At 40.2% G+C, this 22176-nt stretch overlaps 1 protein-coding gene across 1 annotated transcript in view; it reads left to right on the top strand.

Annotated features, from left to right (window-relative positions):
- Window positions 1-22176, top strand: part of lrrc7 (leucine rich repeat containing 7) — a 631001-nt gene that overhangs the window by 556023 nt on the left and 52802 nt on the right. The window contains exon 24 of the mRNA XM_072273841.1: window positions 8055-9747. Within this exon, the coding sequence (XP_072129942.1) occupies window positions 8055-9747 (1693 nt within the window). The remainder of the gene's footprint in view (window positions 1-8054; window positions 9748-22176) is intronic.

Genomic DNA, 22176 nt, shown 5'->3' with positions numbered 1-22176 from the left:
ATTAGCCGCTTGTCATTCCTCGAGGACCTCACCTGTGCCTAGAGAGGCCGGAGAAATCTCGTCTCTTGCCCCCATCAATAACCTGGGGTAAATCCCATCAGGCCCTAGGGATTTATCCACCTTAATACTCATTAGGAGGCCCAACAATTCCTCCTCCTTAGAGTGGTCTCTAAACGCTCTAAAATATTTATACACTCAGCACTGATCTCTTGATCTTCCATACCCTTTTCCTTGGTAAATACTGAAACAAAATACTTAGTAAGTACCTCACTCACATATTCCACATCCAAGCAAATGTTTCCCCTTTTAATCCTTCAGTAGTACTACCTTTTCCCTAGTTATCCTCTTGCTCTTGACGTACAAACGTACAGATAGAATACCTTGGAATTCACATTAATCCTACTTGCCAATGACTTTCATGGCTCCTCCTGGCTTTTTTAATTCCCTTCTTTAGTTCTTTTCTAGCTTCTTTATACTCCTCATGCACTTCATTTGATCCTAATTTCCAAAGCTTTACATACATTTCTTTGTTCTTCTTGATTAAATTCATCACCTCTCTGGATGACCAAGGTTCTCTCATCTTTCCATCCTTGTCCTTTCTTCTAACAGGAAAATACCTTTCCCGGACTCTATGCAATTGACCTTTAAACACCCTTCACTTGTCTGATGTGGATTTGCCAGAGAAAAGGTGTTCCCAATTAACTCTTCTTAGATCCTGCTTAATGCCCTCGTAATTTCCCCTACCCTGATTTAAAGCTGTCCTGGAAGAACCATACCTATTCTTATCTTTAGCTATCCTGAAAGTTAAGAAGTTGTGGTCACTGTTCCCTAACTGCTCACCCAGTGAAAGGTCAGTTGTCTGACCAGGCTCATTACCTGATCTGTTCAGTTCCTCCAGCATTTTGTGTGTTGCTCAATGTTCTATTCAGTCTTTTCCAAGATAAAAACAGAAAATATTCAAAATATTTAGATCAGGTAGCATCAGTAGATAGAGAGGCAGAATAAAGTTTCAAGACAAACTCTTCATTAGAACTGGGGAAAAAAGCGAAAACAAGTTAGTTTTATGCTTCATAGAAGATAAAGGAACAATTACTTAGACGAGAATATCTCTGATGGGTAAGATGACAGATTGGCAGATGACAGATTGGTACCCATTTTTGACAAGAATGTAACATTTGCAGTCTTCCAGCCTTTTGTTATTACCACCTGCTAATCGCTAGAGAGATAGATGAGCATTACTATTATATGGATGGTGTGGTGCTTCCCTGGTGCCATGATCAAAAATACAATTAACTGGCTGCAGAACCTTGCGAAGAGGGAAAATGAATGACCAGAGGTTTTACCCTTGGATAGAAAGAGGAATGGGGGACTGGTACTGTGTAATACGACAGGATTAATCAATGATCTTGCAGCAAAGATACCCCAGAAAAAGAGTGATCATAGTATGATATAGTTTCAAACCATTTGAAACCGTTGTCCCAAACTAAAATAAAACAATAATAACAGAGTAAAGATAGAGTTGGCTAAAGTTGGAAAATGTGTTAAAGTGTAAAATGGTAGATGAGCAGTGGAGGATATTTTTAAAAAGTTATTTTGTAAATCTCAGCAAATATATATTGCAGAGAAAAATGACCTAACAAGAATGCTTTTTAAGGATATTAAAGATTATAGAAAACTGAAAGAAAGGGATATAAATTTGCAAAGATAAGTGATTGACCAGAGAAAATGGAAATTCTTAGAAAGCACCAATGACTGACTAAGCAAAATTATACCCTCTGTGGCCACTTTAATAGGTACACCTGTACATCTATTTGTTAATGTAAATAGTTAATCAGTTAATTATGTGGCAGCAACTCCGCATAAAAGCATGCAGGCATAGTCAAGAGGTCCAGTTGTTGTTCAAACCAAGTGTATGAATGGGGAAGAAATATGATCTAAGTGACTTAGACAGTGGAATGATTGTTGGTGCCAGATGGGGTGGGTTGAGTATCTCAGAAACCACTGATCTCCCTGGATTTTCATACACAATGGTCTCCAGTTTTCAGAGGATGGTGCAAAAACCAAAAAGCATCCAGTGAATGGCAGTTCCATTGGTAAAAACTCCTTATTAAGGAGAGGAGTCAGCGGTGAATGGCTAGACTGGGTCAAGCTGATGAGAAGGCGACAGTAGCTTGAATAGTAGTGTGCAGAAGAGCATCTCTGAGCTCACAACATGTTGACCCTTGAAGTGGGTGGTCTGCTGCAGCAGAAGACCATGAACATACACTCAGTGGGAACCTCCTGTACCTAATAAAAAGAGAAGACGGGGAGAGAACATAAAGTAAACAGTGGTCCGTTGGACGATGAGAATGAAACTGGAAAATTAATAATATGATTTAGAGAAAGGCTAGGGATTTAAAATCTTTTGTAATACTTGGAACACTAAATGCACACAAATAAGTTATCAAGAAGCTACAAGGAGGGAAGAATTTACAATAGTCTTTTGCTGGGAAAGTATTAAGCAAACTAATATTGCTAAAGGTCGACAAGTCCCAGAGACCTGGTGGCTTGTATCCTTAGGTCTTAAAGAAAAAGCTGCAGTGATAGAATATTCATTTGTGAATTTACTAGGATTCTGGAGAAGTCCCAGAGGATTGGAAAACTACAAATGCTATTCAAGAAAGAGAGACAGGAAACAGGAAACTGTAGGCCAGTTAGCTAACACCTGCCTTTGTGAAAATGTTAGAATCGATAATTATGAATGTAATAAGAATATGTTTGGAAAACCTTGAAACAATCAAACAGAGTCAACATGGTTTAATTGAAAGGGATATCATTTTTGTTAAATTTACCAGAGTTAAATTTGCTGAAAGTGGCTGCACAAGAAGACTGGGTAATGAAGAAGGCAATAGCATGCTGGCCTTCAACTATCAGGGCATTGAATTTAGGAGTAGGGACATTACATTGTAGTTGTATAAGTCATTGGTGAGGTTGCACTTGGAATATTGTGTACAGTTTTGGTCACCCTTTTACAGGAAAGACATTGACAAACTGGAGAAGGTGCAGAAGTGATTTATAAGGATGATGCCTGGATTAGAGGACCAGAGTTGTAGGGAGAGTTTGGTCACACTTGGTCTTTATGCCTTGCAGCGTAGGTGGATGAGGAGTGATCTCACAGTAGTGTATAAAATCAAGGGGGATACGAATAAGGTGCGTAGTCATAGTTTTTTCCCATGGTCTGGGGAGTCTAAAACTAGTGGACACTGATATAAAATAAAAGGGGAGATATTTAAAAGAGATCAAAGAGGTAACTTCGGTACACAGAGGATAGTGAGTACCTGGACTGAGGTGCTAGAGGAAGCGGTTGAGACGGGTACAACTGCAACAATTAAGAGACATTTGGATAGGTATATGGAAGGCACTATGACTCGTACAGCATGGAAAGAGTCCCCTTGGCTCGTCACCTCCTCGCGGACTATCAAGCAGCCTTTAAGGCTAACAGAGGGAAACAGTAAATTTAGATTTCCTGAAAGCTCCATATAGAAACATAGAAACATAGAAAATAGGTGCAGGAGTAGGCCATTCGGCCCTTCCAGCCTGCACCGCCATTTATTATGATCAAGGCTGATCATCCAACTCAGAACCCCGCCCCAGCCTTCCCTCCATACCCCCTGACCCCCGTAGCCACAAGGGCCATATCTAACTCCCTCTTAAATATAGCCAATGAACTGGCCTCAACTGTTTCCTGTGGCAGAGAATTCCACAGATCCACCACTCTCTGTGTGAAGAAGTTTTTCCTAATCTCGGTCCTAAAAGGCTTCCCCTCTATCCTCAAACTGTGGCCCCTCGTTCTGGACTTCCCCAACATCGGGAACAATCTTCCTGCATCTAGCCTGTCCAATCCCTTTAGGATCTTATACGTTTCAATCAGATCCCCCCTCAATCTTCTAAATTCCAACGAGTACAAGCCCAGTTCATCCAGTCTTTCTTCATATGAAAGTCCTGCCATCCCAGGAATCAACCTGGTGAACCTTCTTTGTACTCCCTCTATGGCAAGGATGTCTTTCCTCAGATTAGGGGACCAAAACTGCACACAATACTCCAGGTGTGGTCTCACCAAGGCCTTGTACAACTGCAGTAGTACCTCCCTGCTCCTGTACTCGAATCCTCTCGCTATAAATGCCAGCCTGCCATTCGCCTTTTTCACCGCCTGCTGTACCTGCATGCCCACTTTCAATGACTGGTGTATAATGACACCCAGGTCTCGTTGCACCTCCCCTTTTCCTAATCGGCCACCATTCAGATAATAATCTGTTTTCCTATTTTTGCCACCAAAGTGGATAACTTCACATTTATCCGCATTAAATTGCATCTGCCATGAATTTGCCCACTCACCCAACCTATCCAAGTCACCCTGCATCCTCTTAGCATCCTCCTCACAGCTAACACTGCCACCCAGCTTCGTGTCATCTGCAAACTTGGAGATGTTGCATTTAATTCCCTCATCCAAGTCATTAATATATATTGTAAACAACTGGGGTCCCAGCACAGAATCTTGCGGTACCCCACTAGTCACCACCTGCCATTCTGAAAAGGTCCCGTTTATTCCCACTCTTTGCTTCCTGTCTGCTAACCAACTCTCCACCCACACCAATACCTTACCCCCAATACCGTGTGCTTTAAGTTTGCACACTAATCTCCTGTGTGGGACCTTGTCAAAAGCCTTCTGAAAATCCTAATATACCACATCCACTGGTTCTCCCCTATCCACTCTACTAGTTACATCCTCAAAAAATTCTATGAGATTCGTCAGACATGATTTTCCTTTCACAAATCCATGCTGACTTTGTCCGATCATTTCACCGCTTTCCAAATGTGCTGTTATCACATCCTTGATAACTGACTCCAGCAGTTTCCCCACCACCGATGTTAGGCTAACCGGTCTATAATTCCCTGGTTTCTCTCTCCCTCCTTTTTTAAAAAGTGGAGTTACATTAGCCACCCTCCAATCCTCAGGAACTAGTCCAGAATCTAACGAGTTTTGAAAAATTATCACTAATGCATCCACTATTTCTTGGGCTACTTCCTTAAGCACCCTGGGATGCAGACCATCTGGCCCTGGGGATTTATCTGCCTTCAATCCCTTCAATTTACCTAACACCACTTCCCTACTAACATGTATTTCGCTCAGTTCCTCCATCTCACTGGACCCTCTGTCCCCTACTATTTCTGGAAGATTATTTATGTCCTCCTTAGTGAAGACAGAACCAAAGTAATTATTCAATTGGTCTGCCATGTCCTTGCTCCCCATAATCAATTCACCTGTTTCTGTCTGCAGGGGACCTACATTTGTCTTTACCAGTCTTTTCCTTTTTACATATCTATAAAAGCTTTTACAGTCCGTTTTTATGTTTCCTGCCAGTTTTCTCTCATAATCTTTTTTCCCCTTCCTAATTAAGCCCTTTGTCCTCCTCTGCTGAACTCTGAATTTCTCCCAGTCCTCAGGTGAGCCACTTTCTCTGGCTAATTTGTATGCTTCTTCTTTGGAATTGATACTATCCCTAATTTCTCTTGTTAGCCACGGGTGCACTACCTTCCTTGATTTATTCTTTTGCCAAACTGGGATGAACAATTGTTGTAGTTCATCCATGCAACCTTTAAATGCTTGCCATTGCATATCCACCGTCAATCCTTTAAGTGTCATTTGCCAGTCTATCTTAGCTAATTCACGTCTCATACCTTCAAAGTTGCCCCTCTTTAAGTTCAGAACCTTTGTTTCTGAATTAACTATGTCACTCTCCATCTTAATGAAGAATTCCACCATATTATGGTCACTCTTACCCAAGGGGCCTCTCACGACAAGATTGCTAATTAACCCTTCCTCATTGCTCAAAACCCAGTCCAGAATAGCCTGCTCTCTAGTTGGTTCCTCGACATGTTGGTTCAAAAAACCATCCCGCATACATTCCAAGAAATCCTCTTCCTCAGCACCTTTACCAATTTGGTTCACCCAATCTACATGTAGATTGAAGACACCTATTATAACTGCTGTTCCTTTATTGCACACATTTCTAATTTCTTGTTTAATACCATCTCCGACCTCACTACTACTGTTAGGTGGCCTGTACACAACTCCCAGCAGCGTCTTCTGCCCCTTAGTGTTACGCAGCTCTACCCATATCGATTCCACATCTTCCCGGCTTATGTCCTTCCTTTCTATTGAATATAGAAGATTACATCCTGAAATCAGTGTATTGAAAGTTGGTGTAATATCTTAACATGGCTAACAGACAGAAAATAGAGAGAAAAGATTAAATTGGTCATTTTTTGGATTAACAATCCGAAACTAAACAAATCCCAAAAGGGTCAGTGATGAGCCTGCATTATTTATAATTTCTATTAAAGACATTAATATGTCTCTATATATTGACCATTTGCTCTGAGTTGGGACTTCGTATATTTATTTGTTTCATCATCAATTGCAAATGTAGACAGGATAAAAGGAAGTTATCTTAAATTGATATGTTATAAGATGCTGAAATTCATGGGAAGTATAATTAAACCATTGAGCAAATACTAAAAGCTTGATGCTTTTCATAATGGATGATGAAGTACTAAAACAACAAGGCAAAATGATATCCCTAAGCACATATTCTATTAACTGAGCAGCCTTGTAACTCAGATAGTTCAGTGGTGGGTTGAAGTATGGGAGCTGAAGTATATTCTCAACTATCATTATGGGAAGACCACATTCCAGATTAAGAAGCACAGGATTGACTTGAAAGCTGGGCAAATTGGTACATTATTTTTTAATTTGAATTTTGACAAATTACAAAATATATTTTATGGCCATTATAAGTTAAAATATATAAAACTTTCTTAAAGGATTTCTATTTAAGAGGCAGATGATTAATCCTCTGCAATACAAAGGGCTGGCTCTGGCCTTTTAATCTTTGAGTTAAAAATAAACAAAATTAATGGATTCAAATCTCTCTCCATTCTTTGTAAAGGTGCTTCATAAAGTGTGTCCATTCATTGGCCCCACATCGTAAAAGTTCAGTTTTGACTTTTGCTCAGATAATTTTAAATAGCAATTAGCTCCATTGATTTATGCTTACCATTTTGAGGGAATATGTTGGACTTTCACTTGGCATCTGTGCAGATACACAGGTTAGTAGTATTTTATACTATTGTGCAGCATGGCCGCATGCAATCTTCCATAAAATATTGGTTAGGATTGTAACATTGAACATTTGAGAATGTAAGATTATTTGAAATCAAGGTTTCAGTCACAAGCAACACGCACAAAATGCTGGAGGAACTCAGCAGGGCAGGCAACATCTGTGGAAATAAATACAATCAACGTTTCAGGCCAAGACCCTTTATCAGGACTGGAAAAAAGATGAGAAGTCAGAAAAGAAGGTGGCGTGAGGGGAGGAAGTAGTACAAGGTGGTAGGTAAAACTGGGAGAGGGGAAGGGGGTGAAGTAAAGAACTGGGAAGTTCATTGGCAAAAGAGATAAAGGGCTGGAGAAGGGTCAATATGATAGGAGAGGGTAGAAGACCATAAGAAGGGAAAGGGGAGGAACACCAGAGGGAGGTGATAGGCAGGGAAAGAAATGAAGTGAGAGAGGGAAACAGGAATGGGGAATGGTGAAGGAGGCGGGGAGGCAGTTACCAGAAGTTGGAGAAATCGATGTTCATGCCATCAGGTTGGAGGCCACCCAGTGTATAAGGTGTCTCTCCTCCAGCCTAAGTGTGGCCACATCACAGCGGTAGAGGAGGCCATGGACTGACATATTGGAATGGGAACGGGAAGTAGAATTGAAATGGGTGGCCACTGGGAGATCCTGATTCTTCTGGTAAACGGAATCCACAATATTAGGTCACAAGTAGTGAGCAGACAAGATCAATACATTAAAGAAAGGCATAAAAATCAAATGACTATCCAGTGTTCTACTGTTACAAATGTATACGCATAATACGGTTCATTAGTATAGTGGATGAGTAAACTTCCAAATATCGGTAATTCTCTGATTATGCATTCAAATATCTGATATTCTTCTGACTCAGCAGGTTAACACAAACATTTCAACAAAATATTGAAGCAAAGCCTTTACTCAGCCAGAGAGAAACAGCATCAACAGCAAGTCTACAGCAACGTGCCGAAAGACACCCAGTGAATGACTCTTTTTCTGATAAGTGGAATGACAACTCACACTATGATAATACAGGTTTTGTCTCAGAAGAAAGCACTTCAATCTTAGAAAATCCTAGTGCCAACCCTTTAATAAGCACAAAATCAAGGAGCACATCTGCCCAGGGGCGTAGGCCTTTAATGAGACAGGACAGAATTGTAGGCATTCCACTGGAATTAGAACATACAGTACATAGTGTCAGAAGTACACCTGAGACTGAAGTGCCTCCAAGGAACCCTTGGCAAAACTGGACCAGAACACCCAGTCCATTTGAGGACAGAACAGCATTTCCATCAAAATTGGAGACTACTCCTTTCAGCAGTCCTATTCCTGATAGAAAAGATTTGGGAGAGTCAACGCGTGGAATTCCAGATTTTTCCAGTACATTTTCATCAGGTTCTCCATGGAGTTTCCTCAATTCCAGAGAATCTAGTTTAAGTAGAGGTCATATGGACAAATTCACACACACCTGCAGACCTGAATCTGCCAAGAGTGCTATTATTGTCAGTAAGAGTACAGAGAGACTTGCACCAATGATGAGATCAGTTAAAGCCGGTCAGTTTAAGAAATCCCAAAGCATTGATGAAATTGACATTGGGGCCTTCAAGGTTTATAATATACCACTGGACGGTTATGGTTCCAGCTCAGAAAATCCTTGTAGCATTGATATAACAGAGCAGATGCCACCCCAAGAACAAGGAATGTCACGCAGTCTTTCTGCTCCAATGTTGGATGAAGATTTATCAGACGCGTATGGAAGCATAAAGATCTCTCAGAAAATTCCGATTACAAAAAGAGTGTACCATTTTGACCAAAGTTTCAATCCCCAAGGTGTAGTAAGTGTTAAACCTGAGAGACGAGTAACCACCTCTTTTACGCATAATGTTGACTATGGTGTGCAGCAGGGCAAGAATACTTCAAAAGATGTCATTAACCCATGCTCCTTCAGAGGCTATGAACCCATGGAACACATGTATTCATTCTCACAGGCTACAGTAAATGATGAACCTATGAATCCTCGGTTTTCAGCTCAAGAGGACCGGGTTGGATTCTTAAGAAGGGGTGACTCTATGGCAACCTCTACAGAAATGGCATTGCATCGAAGAGTTAACGAAGCCTCAGAGGCCCCCCAAAGTGACAGATATGTCAGGACTCACTACCGAGGGGTTTTAGAACATCAAAACAGTGCATCATTGGTTGAGTCACAATATCTCAAAAGAAATGAAAGGTATGATGAAGATTATTCAACGTTCCAAGACTTGAAAAATCAGGGTAGGAATTTCCAAGATAAGCCTTTGACTCAGAGGAGGCCTTTGTCTGCGAGGAGCTACAGTACAGAAAGCTATGGATTTTCCCAAACCAGACCAGTTTCAGCAAGGCCTACCATGGCTGCTCTGTTAGAGAAGTTACCTTCTGATTATAACATTGCTAACTACAGTGAAAAGCCTTCAGCGAGCAATGATCTAAGAATCAGGTCCTCACAGTTGAAAGGAGATGAGAGCACCGCTAAAATACCTCTAGACTGGAGACAACAACTGCTTAGGCATATAGAAGCAAAACGGTTAGATAGGGTGAGTGTGTTTTGTTCTTTACAAAATGTTTTGATAGTATAAATGTTGCATTTTCATCTATTTTGTTCAAAAAAATCACTTGAAGTCATTTGTTTAATTCTTTGATTGCTGAGGGGGTGAACTTGCTCTATCGGGAAGATCATAATTCAATCCCAGGCCTCAACCAATAGGATGATATCAACTCATTTATTAGCTGTGTCTTTAGCTACCGATGCAAATATTACATATTGTTCCTATCATGATTACCTGTCTGCAATATTTTGGACTGTATGGAAATGGAGGTCAAATAAACATTGGATTAAGCTCAGCTGAGATGGTAATTAGAAGATCATCCAATTCCTATGTGGAAAACTTTAAGGTACAAGTTAGAGGGTCTAAGTAGGCCCAAACGTAAGAGCAGAAATGGGGCATGAGTCACTTAATCTCTCTCTGTATTTGATAATGTTATGGCTGGTCTTTGGCCTCAATTTAACTTTCCTGTTTGTTCCCCACAAGACCTAAAAACATATATCTACCTCAGCCCTGAATATGTACAATTGCTGAGTCTCAACAGTTCTCTAAGATGGAGAATTCCAAAGATTCATGATCCTCAGAGAAAAGAAATCATTTGATCTTTGTTTTGAAACTATAATCCCCATTCTGGATTATCCATGACAGAAACCTAGCTGTTTTGTTAGACCCCTTTGAATCTTGCATACTATAATAAAATTACCTGCCATTCTCCTAAATTTCAGTGATTATTAGCTCATAATTTAACTTTTAGAGGGCCTGCTGACTACACACACTAGCAATGTTTTCCCATGCTTTCTCTTGCCTCCAGCCAGACTGATTTTACACCATGACTCTCTGAAGAAAGATTATTTTTTCATTTCTGTAAAAATCACATCCTTTATTAACAGAGCTATCCCACCTCTTGTTTTTCCTTTTTACCTAGCCTTGTAAAATATTCAGTATCCTTGAATATGGGATGCTAGCTTTGGTCACCTTGCAAATGTATTTCTCTAATGGTTAAGATCATATCCAGGTATTTCTATTTCTGCAATCAGGTCACTCATCTTAACAGTCATAATCATAGAGTTAAACAGCACAAACAGGCCCTTCAGCCCATCATGCCCATGCCAACTATCTAGTACCTGTCTATACTATTCCCATTTACCAGTACCTGACTCATTGAGTCATTCAAGTACTTGTCTAGATAGTTCTTGAATGTTGTGAGAGTACCTGGCTACATCACTCACTCAGGTAGAACCATCTAGAACCTGGATGAAAACATTCTTCCTTAAATCACCTCTAAATCTTCTAGTTCTTATCTTAAATATTTACCCTTGGGTTTTAGTTAATTCTGACACATTGAAAGGTTTCCTATTGTTTTTCCTGTCTATGACTTTCATAATTTTGTATACTACTATCATGTCCCAGCAAGTCCCTTCTCAGTCTCTCCTCAGCACTATAAAGTGCCCTGTCCCAGGGGACATTAGGTAAATCTTCTCTCATCCTCTCCAGTGTAATCACATCCCTCCTATAGAGTGGTGACCATGACTGTATGCAGTACCCCAGCATTTCACTTCCAAAGTCCTTTACGGTCCTTTACAGGAGCTTTTCCCAAAGGATATTTTCACACTTCCTATGAGATCATATTTTGAATCTTTTCCTATTTTCTCAAACTCTTGATTTGGGTTGTTGCTACTGGGATGCTTATACATTCAGCATTGATTGTCTTTAACACAATTCTTCTTTCCTCCATAGAGAGTCTTCAGCCTGAATTGTTAACTCTGTTTCTCATTCTGCAGATTCTGCCTCACCTGCCAAGTATTTGACTATTTTCTGTTCTTATTATCCACCCTGCCCTCTTCACTGCACCTAGCTCCCCCATTCAACAAGTGCCATCATCTGTAATATTTATATTTCATGAAACTGGACTCCAAACATATGTTAGCAAAAAAATCCTATAATAATATTAGCTAAAGTGAAAAAGGCTATGGCAGCCTGGGGTGACAGTAATTACCAAATAATTATTTCTAGTAGGGCAACTCATTAATTGTGCAACTTGCATAACATGCAGCTTATTTGCCAATAATTAATACTGTGAAGAATCCACAAATGAAATGCAAAATGCAGAACTTAACTAAATGGTAGATATATATAAAATTGCTTAAAATCCACTCAAATATTACATTGAATGTATGGTGCTTTGATCCAATTAGCATCAGAAAAGAAGGTCACTTTCATGCTGGTCGTATCTATTCAGATGAATTCCATCTCCCAGGTCGGGCAGTGTAGCCTTGTAGATGATGCAATATACCCATTCATTTACTTTTAACGAATTGAGAATTTCTATTCGGCTCTTTGAATGAAAGCATTTCTTCTAATTTTTCTTCTATTCCTGCCTATTTATCTATATACCTTTTTGTAAATCTATATCCCATAAACCTAGTTATAGAGTTCTCTAATAAAGGAAATATCTGGGCAATTATTTTGTTTAAAGTAAAACTTCTGCAGTCCTGACAATATTTTGGTAAAATTCCATTGTTCCCTTTCTAACCTCTCCAATCTATTTCACCTGATGTGTACTCAACATCTTCCCATAGTCATGGCTGCAAGTTATTCCTGATGTGGTTAGCACATAAATGAACATGCTCCCACTGAAGGTTTCATTTTTGTTCTCCTTATAGCAGTTTTCTCAATACTTTGGAGTTGATTCTGACTCTCTGTTCTTGGCCAATGCTCTGTTGAAGCCTTTGAATCAATCATTAGGTGCAGCCTTCCAGATTTTGCAGCACAGTGCTGGAAGTCCAGGACATACGACAACTTAAGTGGCTGAATGCCAGCAACTCTATTTGGCAAAAGCCAGCACAATCTGGCCAATTATAAGTGCCAATGGCTAAATACTCATGTACACTATAGCCTGTTTCCATGCTAGTTCTTGGACTTAATATTGCATAAAGCTATCCTCTGCCGAAGATTAGTATTTTTCAGACAAAAGCTAGTCTCCTTTTCCTAATGTATATGTGGGTTAAAATCATCAATTAAAAGTGACTTACCTTACTAATTTCTGCATATGTGCATTTTGCACACGTTGCAAGTCTGAATAGTGTGTTAGATGCATCTCTCTTTCACCATCAGTTGATTCCCCCTCCCTCTCAAATGTTCCTTCAAGCAATTCATGATATTCCTTAATTAGCACACATTATGGTGTCTTCTCAAGTTCCTTCTTGTACAAGTTTCCATGTCCATCTGCCTATTAACTTATTGGCCTAGAAATTCATCTGCAGCAATTTTCGGATGTTAGGTCAGTATTGGTAATCTCCTTAACATTGTTCTGAAAAGCTCTACAAAGGTGGTCAAATTCATTAGCCCTGTAGATTTCCTTACTGTTACTTTACTCAGTTTCAAGATCATTGCATGTCTATAGTCTAATTATTCATGGTACTAGCAAATAATTCTGGCCTTGGAAAGCAACCTTTAGACAGACAAATCATAATACAAACAGAATTTTTTCCAGGTACTGTGGAGTGTGTTGAGAAGGTGTGCATGCTTTACTGATGGAAGGAAAGTCTTTAGATTGGGGTGAGGACATGGGGTAAGTGAACTGCACAGACTGCTGAAGAACAATGCATGTAAGAGACATCCTTATAGAGAAGGGCACTCCTGACATGAATGCCTTTTCTGAATTTTGTGAAATCAGGTAAAGCAGGCAAATATCACAGCCAGCTGTGAATGCTGAAGTTATATTAACAAAAATTGAGAGGCTCCTCACCATTCGGTTTGAACTTCTGCAATGAAGAGTAAGCAGCATAGTGCCATGCTACATAACAGCAAACAGCTTGGAAGGGTTCTAAGGTTAGGTTTCTGCGAAGGAGTGCAGCTTTGACATTGACAACAGTGCAATGCTTGGTACAGCTTGTACTAGAGATTGTCTGAGGACAGAAAAGCAAGCAAGGGTTACTTTTTAGAACTGTTGCCTACATATACCTTGGTTCTGCAATAAATGTGTTTGAGGGAAGAGCATGAGTCCTGCAGATAGGTACTGCATCCCATCCATTTTATCTGTTACCTTCTCCCTGCAGTTCCTGGTAAGCACTTCCTCATTTGCAGGATTTCTTCTGGCATTTCTGGGCACTAAAAAAAGAGGAAGGACCTGTTTATATCATTGCGCAGTGCAGTGACTGCGATCCCAGATTGATTCCGTTTACTTGAGGTTTGTTTTGCTGAAAGTTGAGTAGTGCTCTGCCATGAATGACAGAGAACTCTTTCTGGAACCCTTTTTAAAAAATGCTGCTCTGGAGCATTTTGTGTTAATAAAACCTAATTCTTCTATGAACAAAGTGTCATTTGTTGTTTCCTGCAGAGTGGATGTGAAGGTCTATCATTACTGTATGTCAGTGGAGACAAGGTTATCTATGGATATGTAAGGTCGACCTGTTCCATTGTGGTCACCCCAACCTCTTCAGAATCAAAATAGTTAACTGTGTGGATGTTTTTGTTGACTGATGGGCAAGCCTGAAAAATGCTGCTTTATATCTTACAGCTACTGTTAATGGTATCTTGGCTATATTACATGGAATTAATTTTACTCCATCTTTATGTCTATGAATAAAATGTGATTCTTATGTTTTTTATCTCGGAATAATTAAATTCAACAACAAATAGCTCCTTTACATCAACACATTTCTCGACAGTAACAACTATTAAAATAATTATCTCTTATCTAGCTGCCAGATTCTTTTCAAAATATCAACAGTAACTGCCATGAATAATCACCAGGTTAAGACAGTGATTTTTGACTTTTATTTTCAAATGGTTTTATTTTCACTGGTTCATTTGGAGGTCAGCAGTGTGTGTATTAACAAAATTGAATCTGAAACAGGTGAAAGAAATCTGTTTTTCTCCCCACTTAATTGATCTTTTAAAAATACAACACAATTCCACAACGTAACCCCCCCCACCTACCTACCCAATTCTCTTATATAATTCTTCAGCAATGCATCAGCCTTGCACTGTATCAGTGCATCTATTTCTCAGAGTTTAATTCCTGAATGTAACTGTCATTAGGATTGTTGTGCTCTTGAGAAGGCTGGAGAGGGATATCCCAACCTCTCAAATGATTCCTACACATTTACAAGTGACACAGAAGAAAATATGCAGATGGTAAAAAAAACTGAAATAAACAGATAACTGGTAGAAATGCATAGCAGATCAAATAGGATCTGTGATGAAGTTTGCTTCATCAGTAACCTCTCATCTACTGACAGATTATGTCCCCGTCTGAATAATTCATCACAGTCGTGGATGAAGCTGAGGTATGAATGGTTCATTCTTTCACTAGGTGATGCATTTAGCTTCTTATATAAGTAGACGTAGAACTGGGAAATGTGCTTAATGGTGAAACAGAGCTGTTTTTTTTATCATTATCTGAAGGTTCAAATTAGGGTTCAAATCTGTTTTTGAGATGAAATTTTAATATGTCTGCTTGATAAAATGACACTGCTTAAAATTAGTGTGGACAATATGAAATTCCTAGTTCCCAGCTGGCACATTCTTCTAGGTCAATTCTTCTCCAGATATGGTATCTATTTACAGTTGCACTAATAACTCCACTAAGAGAACTTGTTTGTGATATGGAAAATACCACAGTAATACAATCAGTTTGCTACTCTGAGTTTGGGTTAAGACACATTTTTAGATTGCGGATGGCAATATTAGACTTCACCTGAGATAGCTTCATACTAGTGTTGTTTGCTTTTTATATACAAATCAACATGCTCAAGCTGGTACTTACAAAATATTAAAAATTTTGACGTTCGTTACAGTGCCTTGTAAAAATATTCAGCCCCCAGCCCTTTATTCACATAAATGAGTATTACAACCAGGGATTTTGATCAACTTAACTGAGAATTTTTGTTTGTGAATCAGATGCGTCTTTTTTTTCCACAATAGATCCCAAACAGCAGAGAAAATTGTGAAGCATGAAAAACTAAAATTTTAGAAACTGCAATGTCAGCAGTTCAAAAGTATTCATCTCCTTTCCTCCGTGTTTAGTTAAACCAGCTTGCACAGCTATTACAGCCAGTAGTCTTTTTGGATAAGTCCCTATTAGCTTTGCACAGCGTAATGGAGCAAGATTTACCCATTCCTCCATGCAAAATTGCTCTAACTGGTTGGGGAGTGACTGTGGACAGCAAACTTGAGGTCTTGCCAGAGATGCTCGATCAGGTTAAGGTCGATACTCTGGGTCACTCAAGGACATCAATTTTCTTCATCTGAAGCCACTCCATAGTTGCTCTTGCTGCATGCATAGGGTCGTTGTCCTATTGAAAAACAAATCTCCTCCCCAGGGGTAGTGTTCCCTGGTTGATGCGCAGTATTAGATTTACACTGCACGTACCACTAAATGTTGAGACCAAACAAATCCACTTTAGTCTCATCCGACCACAACATCTTCTTCCATATCTTTACAGCATCTTCTAAGTGATGCTTTGCAAAGTCTTTACAGGCAAGGATATGTTTTTTTTAGTGGTACACGTGATATAAATCTAAAACTGCACATCAGCCAGGTAACACCATCCCTACCGTAAAGTTTGGTGGAGGTAGCATCTTGCTATGTGGATGCCTTCCTACAGCAGAGACTGGAAATCTGCTAAGTCCAATTAAGAACCTATCAATCTCTGCCTTAAATACCCCCAGTGATCTTCCCTCCACAGGAGCATGTGGCAACAAATTCCACAAATTCTCCACCCTTTGGCTGAAGAAATTTCTCCGCATTTCTGTTTTGAAAGTGTGCCCCTCTATCCTGAGGATACGCCCCCATGTTCTAGACTCTCCCACCGTGGGAAACATCCTTACCACATCTACTCTGTCTAGGCCTTTCAACATTCGAAAGGTTTCAATGAGATCCCCCCTCATCCTTCTGAATTCCAGCGAATACAGACCCAGAGCCATCAAACTTCCCTCATATGATAACCCTTTCATTCCTGGAATCATCCTTGTGAACCTCCTCTGGACCTCTCCAATGCCAGCACAACTTTTCTAAGATGAGGGGCCCAAAACTGTTCACAATACTCAAGGTGAGGCCTCACCAATGCCTTATGAAGCCTCAGCATCACATCCTTGCTTTTGTATTCTAAACCTCTTGAAATGAATGTTAACGTGGCATTTGCTTTCCTCACCACCAACTCAACCTGCAAGTTAACCTTCAGGGTGTTCTGCCCAAGGACTCCCAAGTCCCTCTGCATCCCAGATTCCTGGATTTACTCCCCGTTTAGAAAACAGTCCACACTTTTATTTCTACTATCAAAGTGCATGACCATGCATTTTCCAACATTGTATTTCACTTGCCACTTTCTTGCCCATTCTCCTAATCTGTCCAAGTCCTTCTGAATTCTACCTGTTTCCTCAACACTACGTGCCCCTCCACCAATCTTTGTATCATCTGCAAACTTGGCAACAAAGCCAACTATTCCATTATCTGAATCATTTACATACAGCATAAAAAGAAATGGTCCCAACACCAACCCCTGCGGAGCACCACTGATCACTAGCAGCCAACCAGACAAGCATCCTTTTATCCCCATTTGCTGCCTCCTACCAATCAGCCAATGCTCTAACCATGTTAGTAACTTTTCTGTAATACCATGGGCTCTTAACTTGGTAAGCAGCCTCAGGTGTGGCACCTTGTCAAAGGCCTTCTGAAAGTCCAAATATACAACATCCACTGCATCCCCTTTATCTATCCTACTTGTAATCTCCTCAAAGAATTCCAACAGGTTCATCAGGCAGGATTTTCCCTGAAGGAAACCATATTGACTTTGTGCTATCTTGTCCTGTGTCACAAGAACTCCATCAGTGCGCGTGCACGGCCGTTCCGAATGATATCGTATCTGTGAAGTAGGATGCCATGCACAATCCTGATTTGACAGAGACAGACGTGAAGAAGCATGGAGGAACATCAGGAGAAACTTCTGAAATGCCTTCTTTGCTGCCGCTGCTACTGTGCGATTGAGAATCTCCGGAGGGAAGGCCCCAAATCCTTGGCCTTGCCTATTGCCTGTTGCTGGGGCCAGGGGCTCGGCAGAGATGGTGCTCGTTGCATCAGTGTCAGAGAGGTGGTCGGAGGCTCGGAGTTTTCGGACGGACTCAGAGTCGGACAGTGGTCGGATGCTTCCGGGATGCTGCATCGGCAAGTTTGCAGCGCTGGAGGTTTACCGTCTGCATGAGATGATGGGACTGTCGAGAGACTTTGAGATTTACCATGCCCATGGTCCGTTCTTATCAAATTACAGTATTGCTTTGCACTGTTGTAACTATATGTTATAATTATGAGGTTTTTGTCAGTTTTTCAGTCTTGGTTTGTCATTTGTTTTCTGTGATATTATTCTGGAAAAACATTGTATCATTTTTTTTAATGCATGCATTACTAAATGACAATAAAAGAGGACTGCATGTCCTCATAATCTAATCTAATCACCTCATCCTTAAGAATTGACTCTAACACTTTCCCAACCACTGAAGTCAGGCTAACTGATTTATAACTTCCTTTCTACTGCCATCTTTTTTTAAAGATTGGAGCAACATTTGCAATTTTCCAGTCCTCTGGCACTATGCCAGTGTCCAATGATTTTTGCAAGATCATTTCTAATGCCACCACAATCTCTACCACTCCGTCCTTCAGATCCTCTGGTCCGGTAACTTATGTGCCTTTAGGTCTTTTAGCTTTTTGAGCAACTTCTCACTTGTAACAGTAACTGCACCCACTTCTTTTCCTTCACACATTACAACATCATGCATACTGCTAGTGTCTTCCACAGTGAAGGCTGATGCAAAATACTCATTTAGTTCATCAGCTATCTCCTTGTCCCCCATTATTATTTCTCCTGCCTCATTTTCTAGCAGTCCTATATCCACTCCCATTTCTCTTTTATTCTTAACACACTTGAAAAAAAACTTTTACTATCCACTTTGATATTATTTGCCAGCTTGCTTTCATATTTCATCTTTTCCCTTCCAATGATATTTTTAGTTGCTCTCTGTAGGTTTTTAAAAACTTCCCAATCCTCTATCTTCCCACTAATTTTTGCTTTGTTGTATGCCCTTTCTTTTGTTTTTACAATAGCTTTGACTTCCCTTGTCAGCCACGGTTGTACTATTTTACCTTTGAGTATTTCTTCATTTTTAGATTACACATGTCCTGCACCTTCCTCATTTTTCCTAGAGATGCATGCCATTGCTGCTCTGCTGACACCCCTGCCAGCAACTCCTTCCAATTTACTTTGGCCAACTCCTCTCTCATACCACTGTAATTTCCCTTACTCCACTGAAATACTGCTACATCAGATTTTACTTTCTCCCTATCAAATTTCAAGTTGAACTCAATCATACTGTGATCACTGGTTCCGAAGAGTTCTCTTACCTTAAGCTCCCTAATCGCCTCCAGTTCATTACATAACATCCAATCCAGTATAGCTGATCCCCTAGTAGGCTCAATGACAAACTGCTCTAAAAAGCCATCTCTTATGCATTCAACAAACTCACTCTCTTGAGATCAATTACTAACCTGATTTTCCCAATCAACCTGCATGTTAAAATCTCCCATGACTATCATAACATTGCCCTTTTGGCATGCCTTTTCTATTTCCTGTAGTAATCTGTGGTCCACATCCCAGCCACTGTTGGGAGGCCTGTATATAACTGCTATCAGGGTCCTTTTACCCTTGCAGTTTCTTAACTCAACCTACAAGGATTCAACATCTTCCGATTCTATGTCACATCTTTCTACTGATTTGATGCCGCTCTTTACCAGTAGAGCCATGCCTCCCCCTCTGCCTACCTTCTTGTCCCTCCAATACAATGTGTAACCTTGGACATTCAGCTCCCAACGACAACCATCCTTCAGCCACGATTCAGTGATGGCCACAACATCATACCTGGCAATCTGTAATAGTGCTACAAGATCATCCACCTTATTTCTTATACTGCGCGCATTTAGATACACCTTGAGTACTGTATTTGCCATCCTTTCTGATTCTGCATCCCTAATGATTTGACACTCAACCTATTGGCTGCAACTAAGTCCCATCACCTGCCTGCCCTTCCTGGCAATCCGCCTGCATGCTATCTTTACTTTTTTACCATCCATCTTTTCCAGAGTCCCTTCACTCTGGTTCCCATCCCCTTGCCAAATCAGTTTAAACCCTCCCCAACAGCTCTAACAAACCAGCCCGCAAGAATATTGGTCCCCCTCAGGTTCAGGTGCAACCCATCACTTTTGAACAGATCATACCTCCCCCAGAAGAGATCCCAATTGTCCAAGAACCTGAAGCCCTGTCCCCTGCACCAGCTTCTCAGCCACGCATTTATCTGCCAGATCATCCTGGATAAAAACCTGCTAGCCCCAGACAGGAAGCTTAAACTGGGGAGGAAGTTTATCTTTCAGCAAAACAATGACCCTAATGCAAGAGCAACCATGGAGTGGCTTCAAATGAAGAAAATTGATGTCCTTGAGTGGCCCAAGTCAGAGTCCTGACCTCAACCCGATTGAACATCTCTGGCAAGACTTCAAAATTGCTGTCTACCACTGCTCCTCTATTAACCTGGCACAGCTTGAGCAATTTTGCAAGAAAGAATGGACAAATCTTGATCCATCACATTGTGAAAAGCTAATGAAGACTTATCCAAAAAGACTACTGGCTGTAATAGCTGCAAGAGGTGATCTAACTAAGCAGTGAGCAAATTGGGATGAATACTTTTGAACTTCTGACATCTCAGCTTTTGAATTTTTAGTTTTTCATGCTTTACAGTTTTCACTATTTTTGGGCATTACTGTGGGGAAAAAAACACATGTGGTTCACAAATAAAACTCAGTTAAATTGATCAAAATCACTGGTTGTAATACTCATTCATGCGAACAAAGGGTTGGGGCTGAATACTTTTACAAGGCACAGTAAATCTCTTATGAAAGGTAATGCACCTTTAAATACAACCCATTTTAGTATTATTTCTTGTTACATATTAACATATTTTGTATTTAATCCTTTATGTTTTTATATGTGTAAGTATGCACATGTAAGAGCCTTCATGCTCATAACATGACTTTACATGGAGAAGCTACTCGTGAGCACATACTATTTAAAGGGATTCCAGCATCTTGCAGGATTGTTGAAAACTTTTGAAGGAGGATTGGCTGTGTACATGTATTGCAGATTTATTGCTGGTCAGTATTGGAGCCTCAGAGGTTATGAGAATGCTGTAGCTTAAGACAGCATTTGATAAGGAATACTATGGTAAAGGTGACAGCAGTGAGATTTTGAATGCTGTTCACCTGTGGGAGGAATTGATTCATATTCCATTAACCATTACTGCTACCTTGGGAACTAAATCTCAGCAATCTTATTCCCCAATTAGAGAAAACAACGCCTTCAGAGCGCCTTAAAGTGACATGGTCTGACTCATGGGGAGAAAAAAAACAAACACAATATGTCAAGGAGTTCCTCAGCAGTTTGTGTTTTTGCGCTAGATTATAGCATCTGCATTCTCTTGTGTCTCTATTGTCTGACTCATGATGGCAACAGTCTGAATTTATTACACAGTATGCAGAGTTTACAAATGCAGGGACTTTCTTTGCAGTACTTAAACACTGGCTTCTGCTTATGTGTCCAGGAAAACTGAGAGAGTGCCCATCAGTGTGTAATACCAATGGAAGCTTATCAACCTCACCAAGAAGGTCAGAGTCAGCAAAGCGCTGCAGCACATTTGTCTTCTGCAAGAGCTGAAGTGGATCTGCCCACTGTTTCCATTCTGGAAAGATTGAGCTCTAGATTCCTTCGGGAGGACATGTCAAGTTTACGGCTGAACCACTCCAAGCTCCTTGATATTTGGTATAAGGTGCAGGACAACATGCCAATATGCTACACGTTACTGGCTGTAAATTGTGCATGTCTGGGTGACATAAGTTCCACCTCAGAGACTGAAGACTGACCTTTGAGTGTGCCTCCCCCAAACCAATGAATTTTATGTCATGATCTATTCGCTGAATCTGACCATCATATTGTCAGTAATAATAATTTCCATTCTATTGATAGCCTGAACTGTACCACACCTGTATTCATATTCATTCCTGGCACAAATTTTAAGCTCACAGGTCAAAGTAAATTCATTATCAAAGTAAATATATGCCACCATATCCTACCATATACCCTAAGATTCACTTTCTTGCAGGCATTCACAGTAGCACAAAGAAATACAGTAGAATTAATGAAAAACTACACACAACCACAGACTGATAATGTGCAAAAGAAGACAAACTGCAAATACAAAACAAATAAACAAACAAGCAAGACTGAGAACATGACTTGTAGAGACTTTGAAAGTGAGTCCATAGGTTGTGTTCAGTGATCAGTTCAATGCTGAAATAAGTGAAGTTAAGTGTTCAAGGTA

Source organism: Mobula birostris, chromosome 12 (assembly GCF_030028105.1).
Source record: "Mobula birostris isolate sMobBir1 chromosome 12, sMobBir1.hap1, whole genome shotgun sequence".
Classification (NCBI taxonomy): Eukaryota; Metazoa; Chordata; class Chondrichthyes; order Myliobatiformes; family Myliobatidae; genus Mobula; species Mobula birostris.
This window is presented reverse-complemented; position numbering and strand designations above follow the sequence as displayed.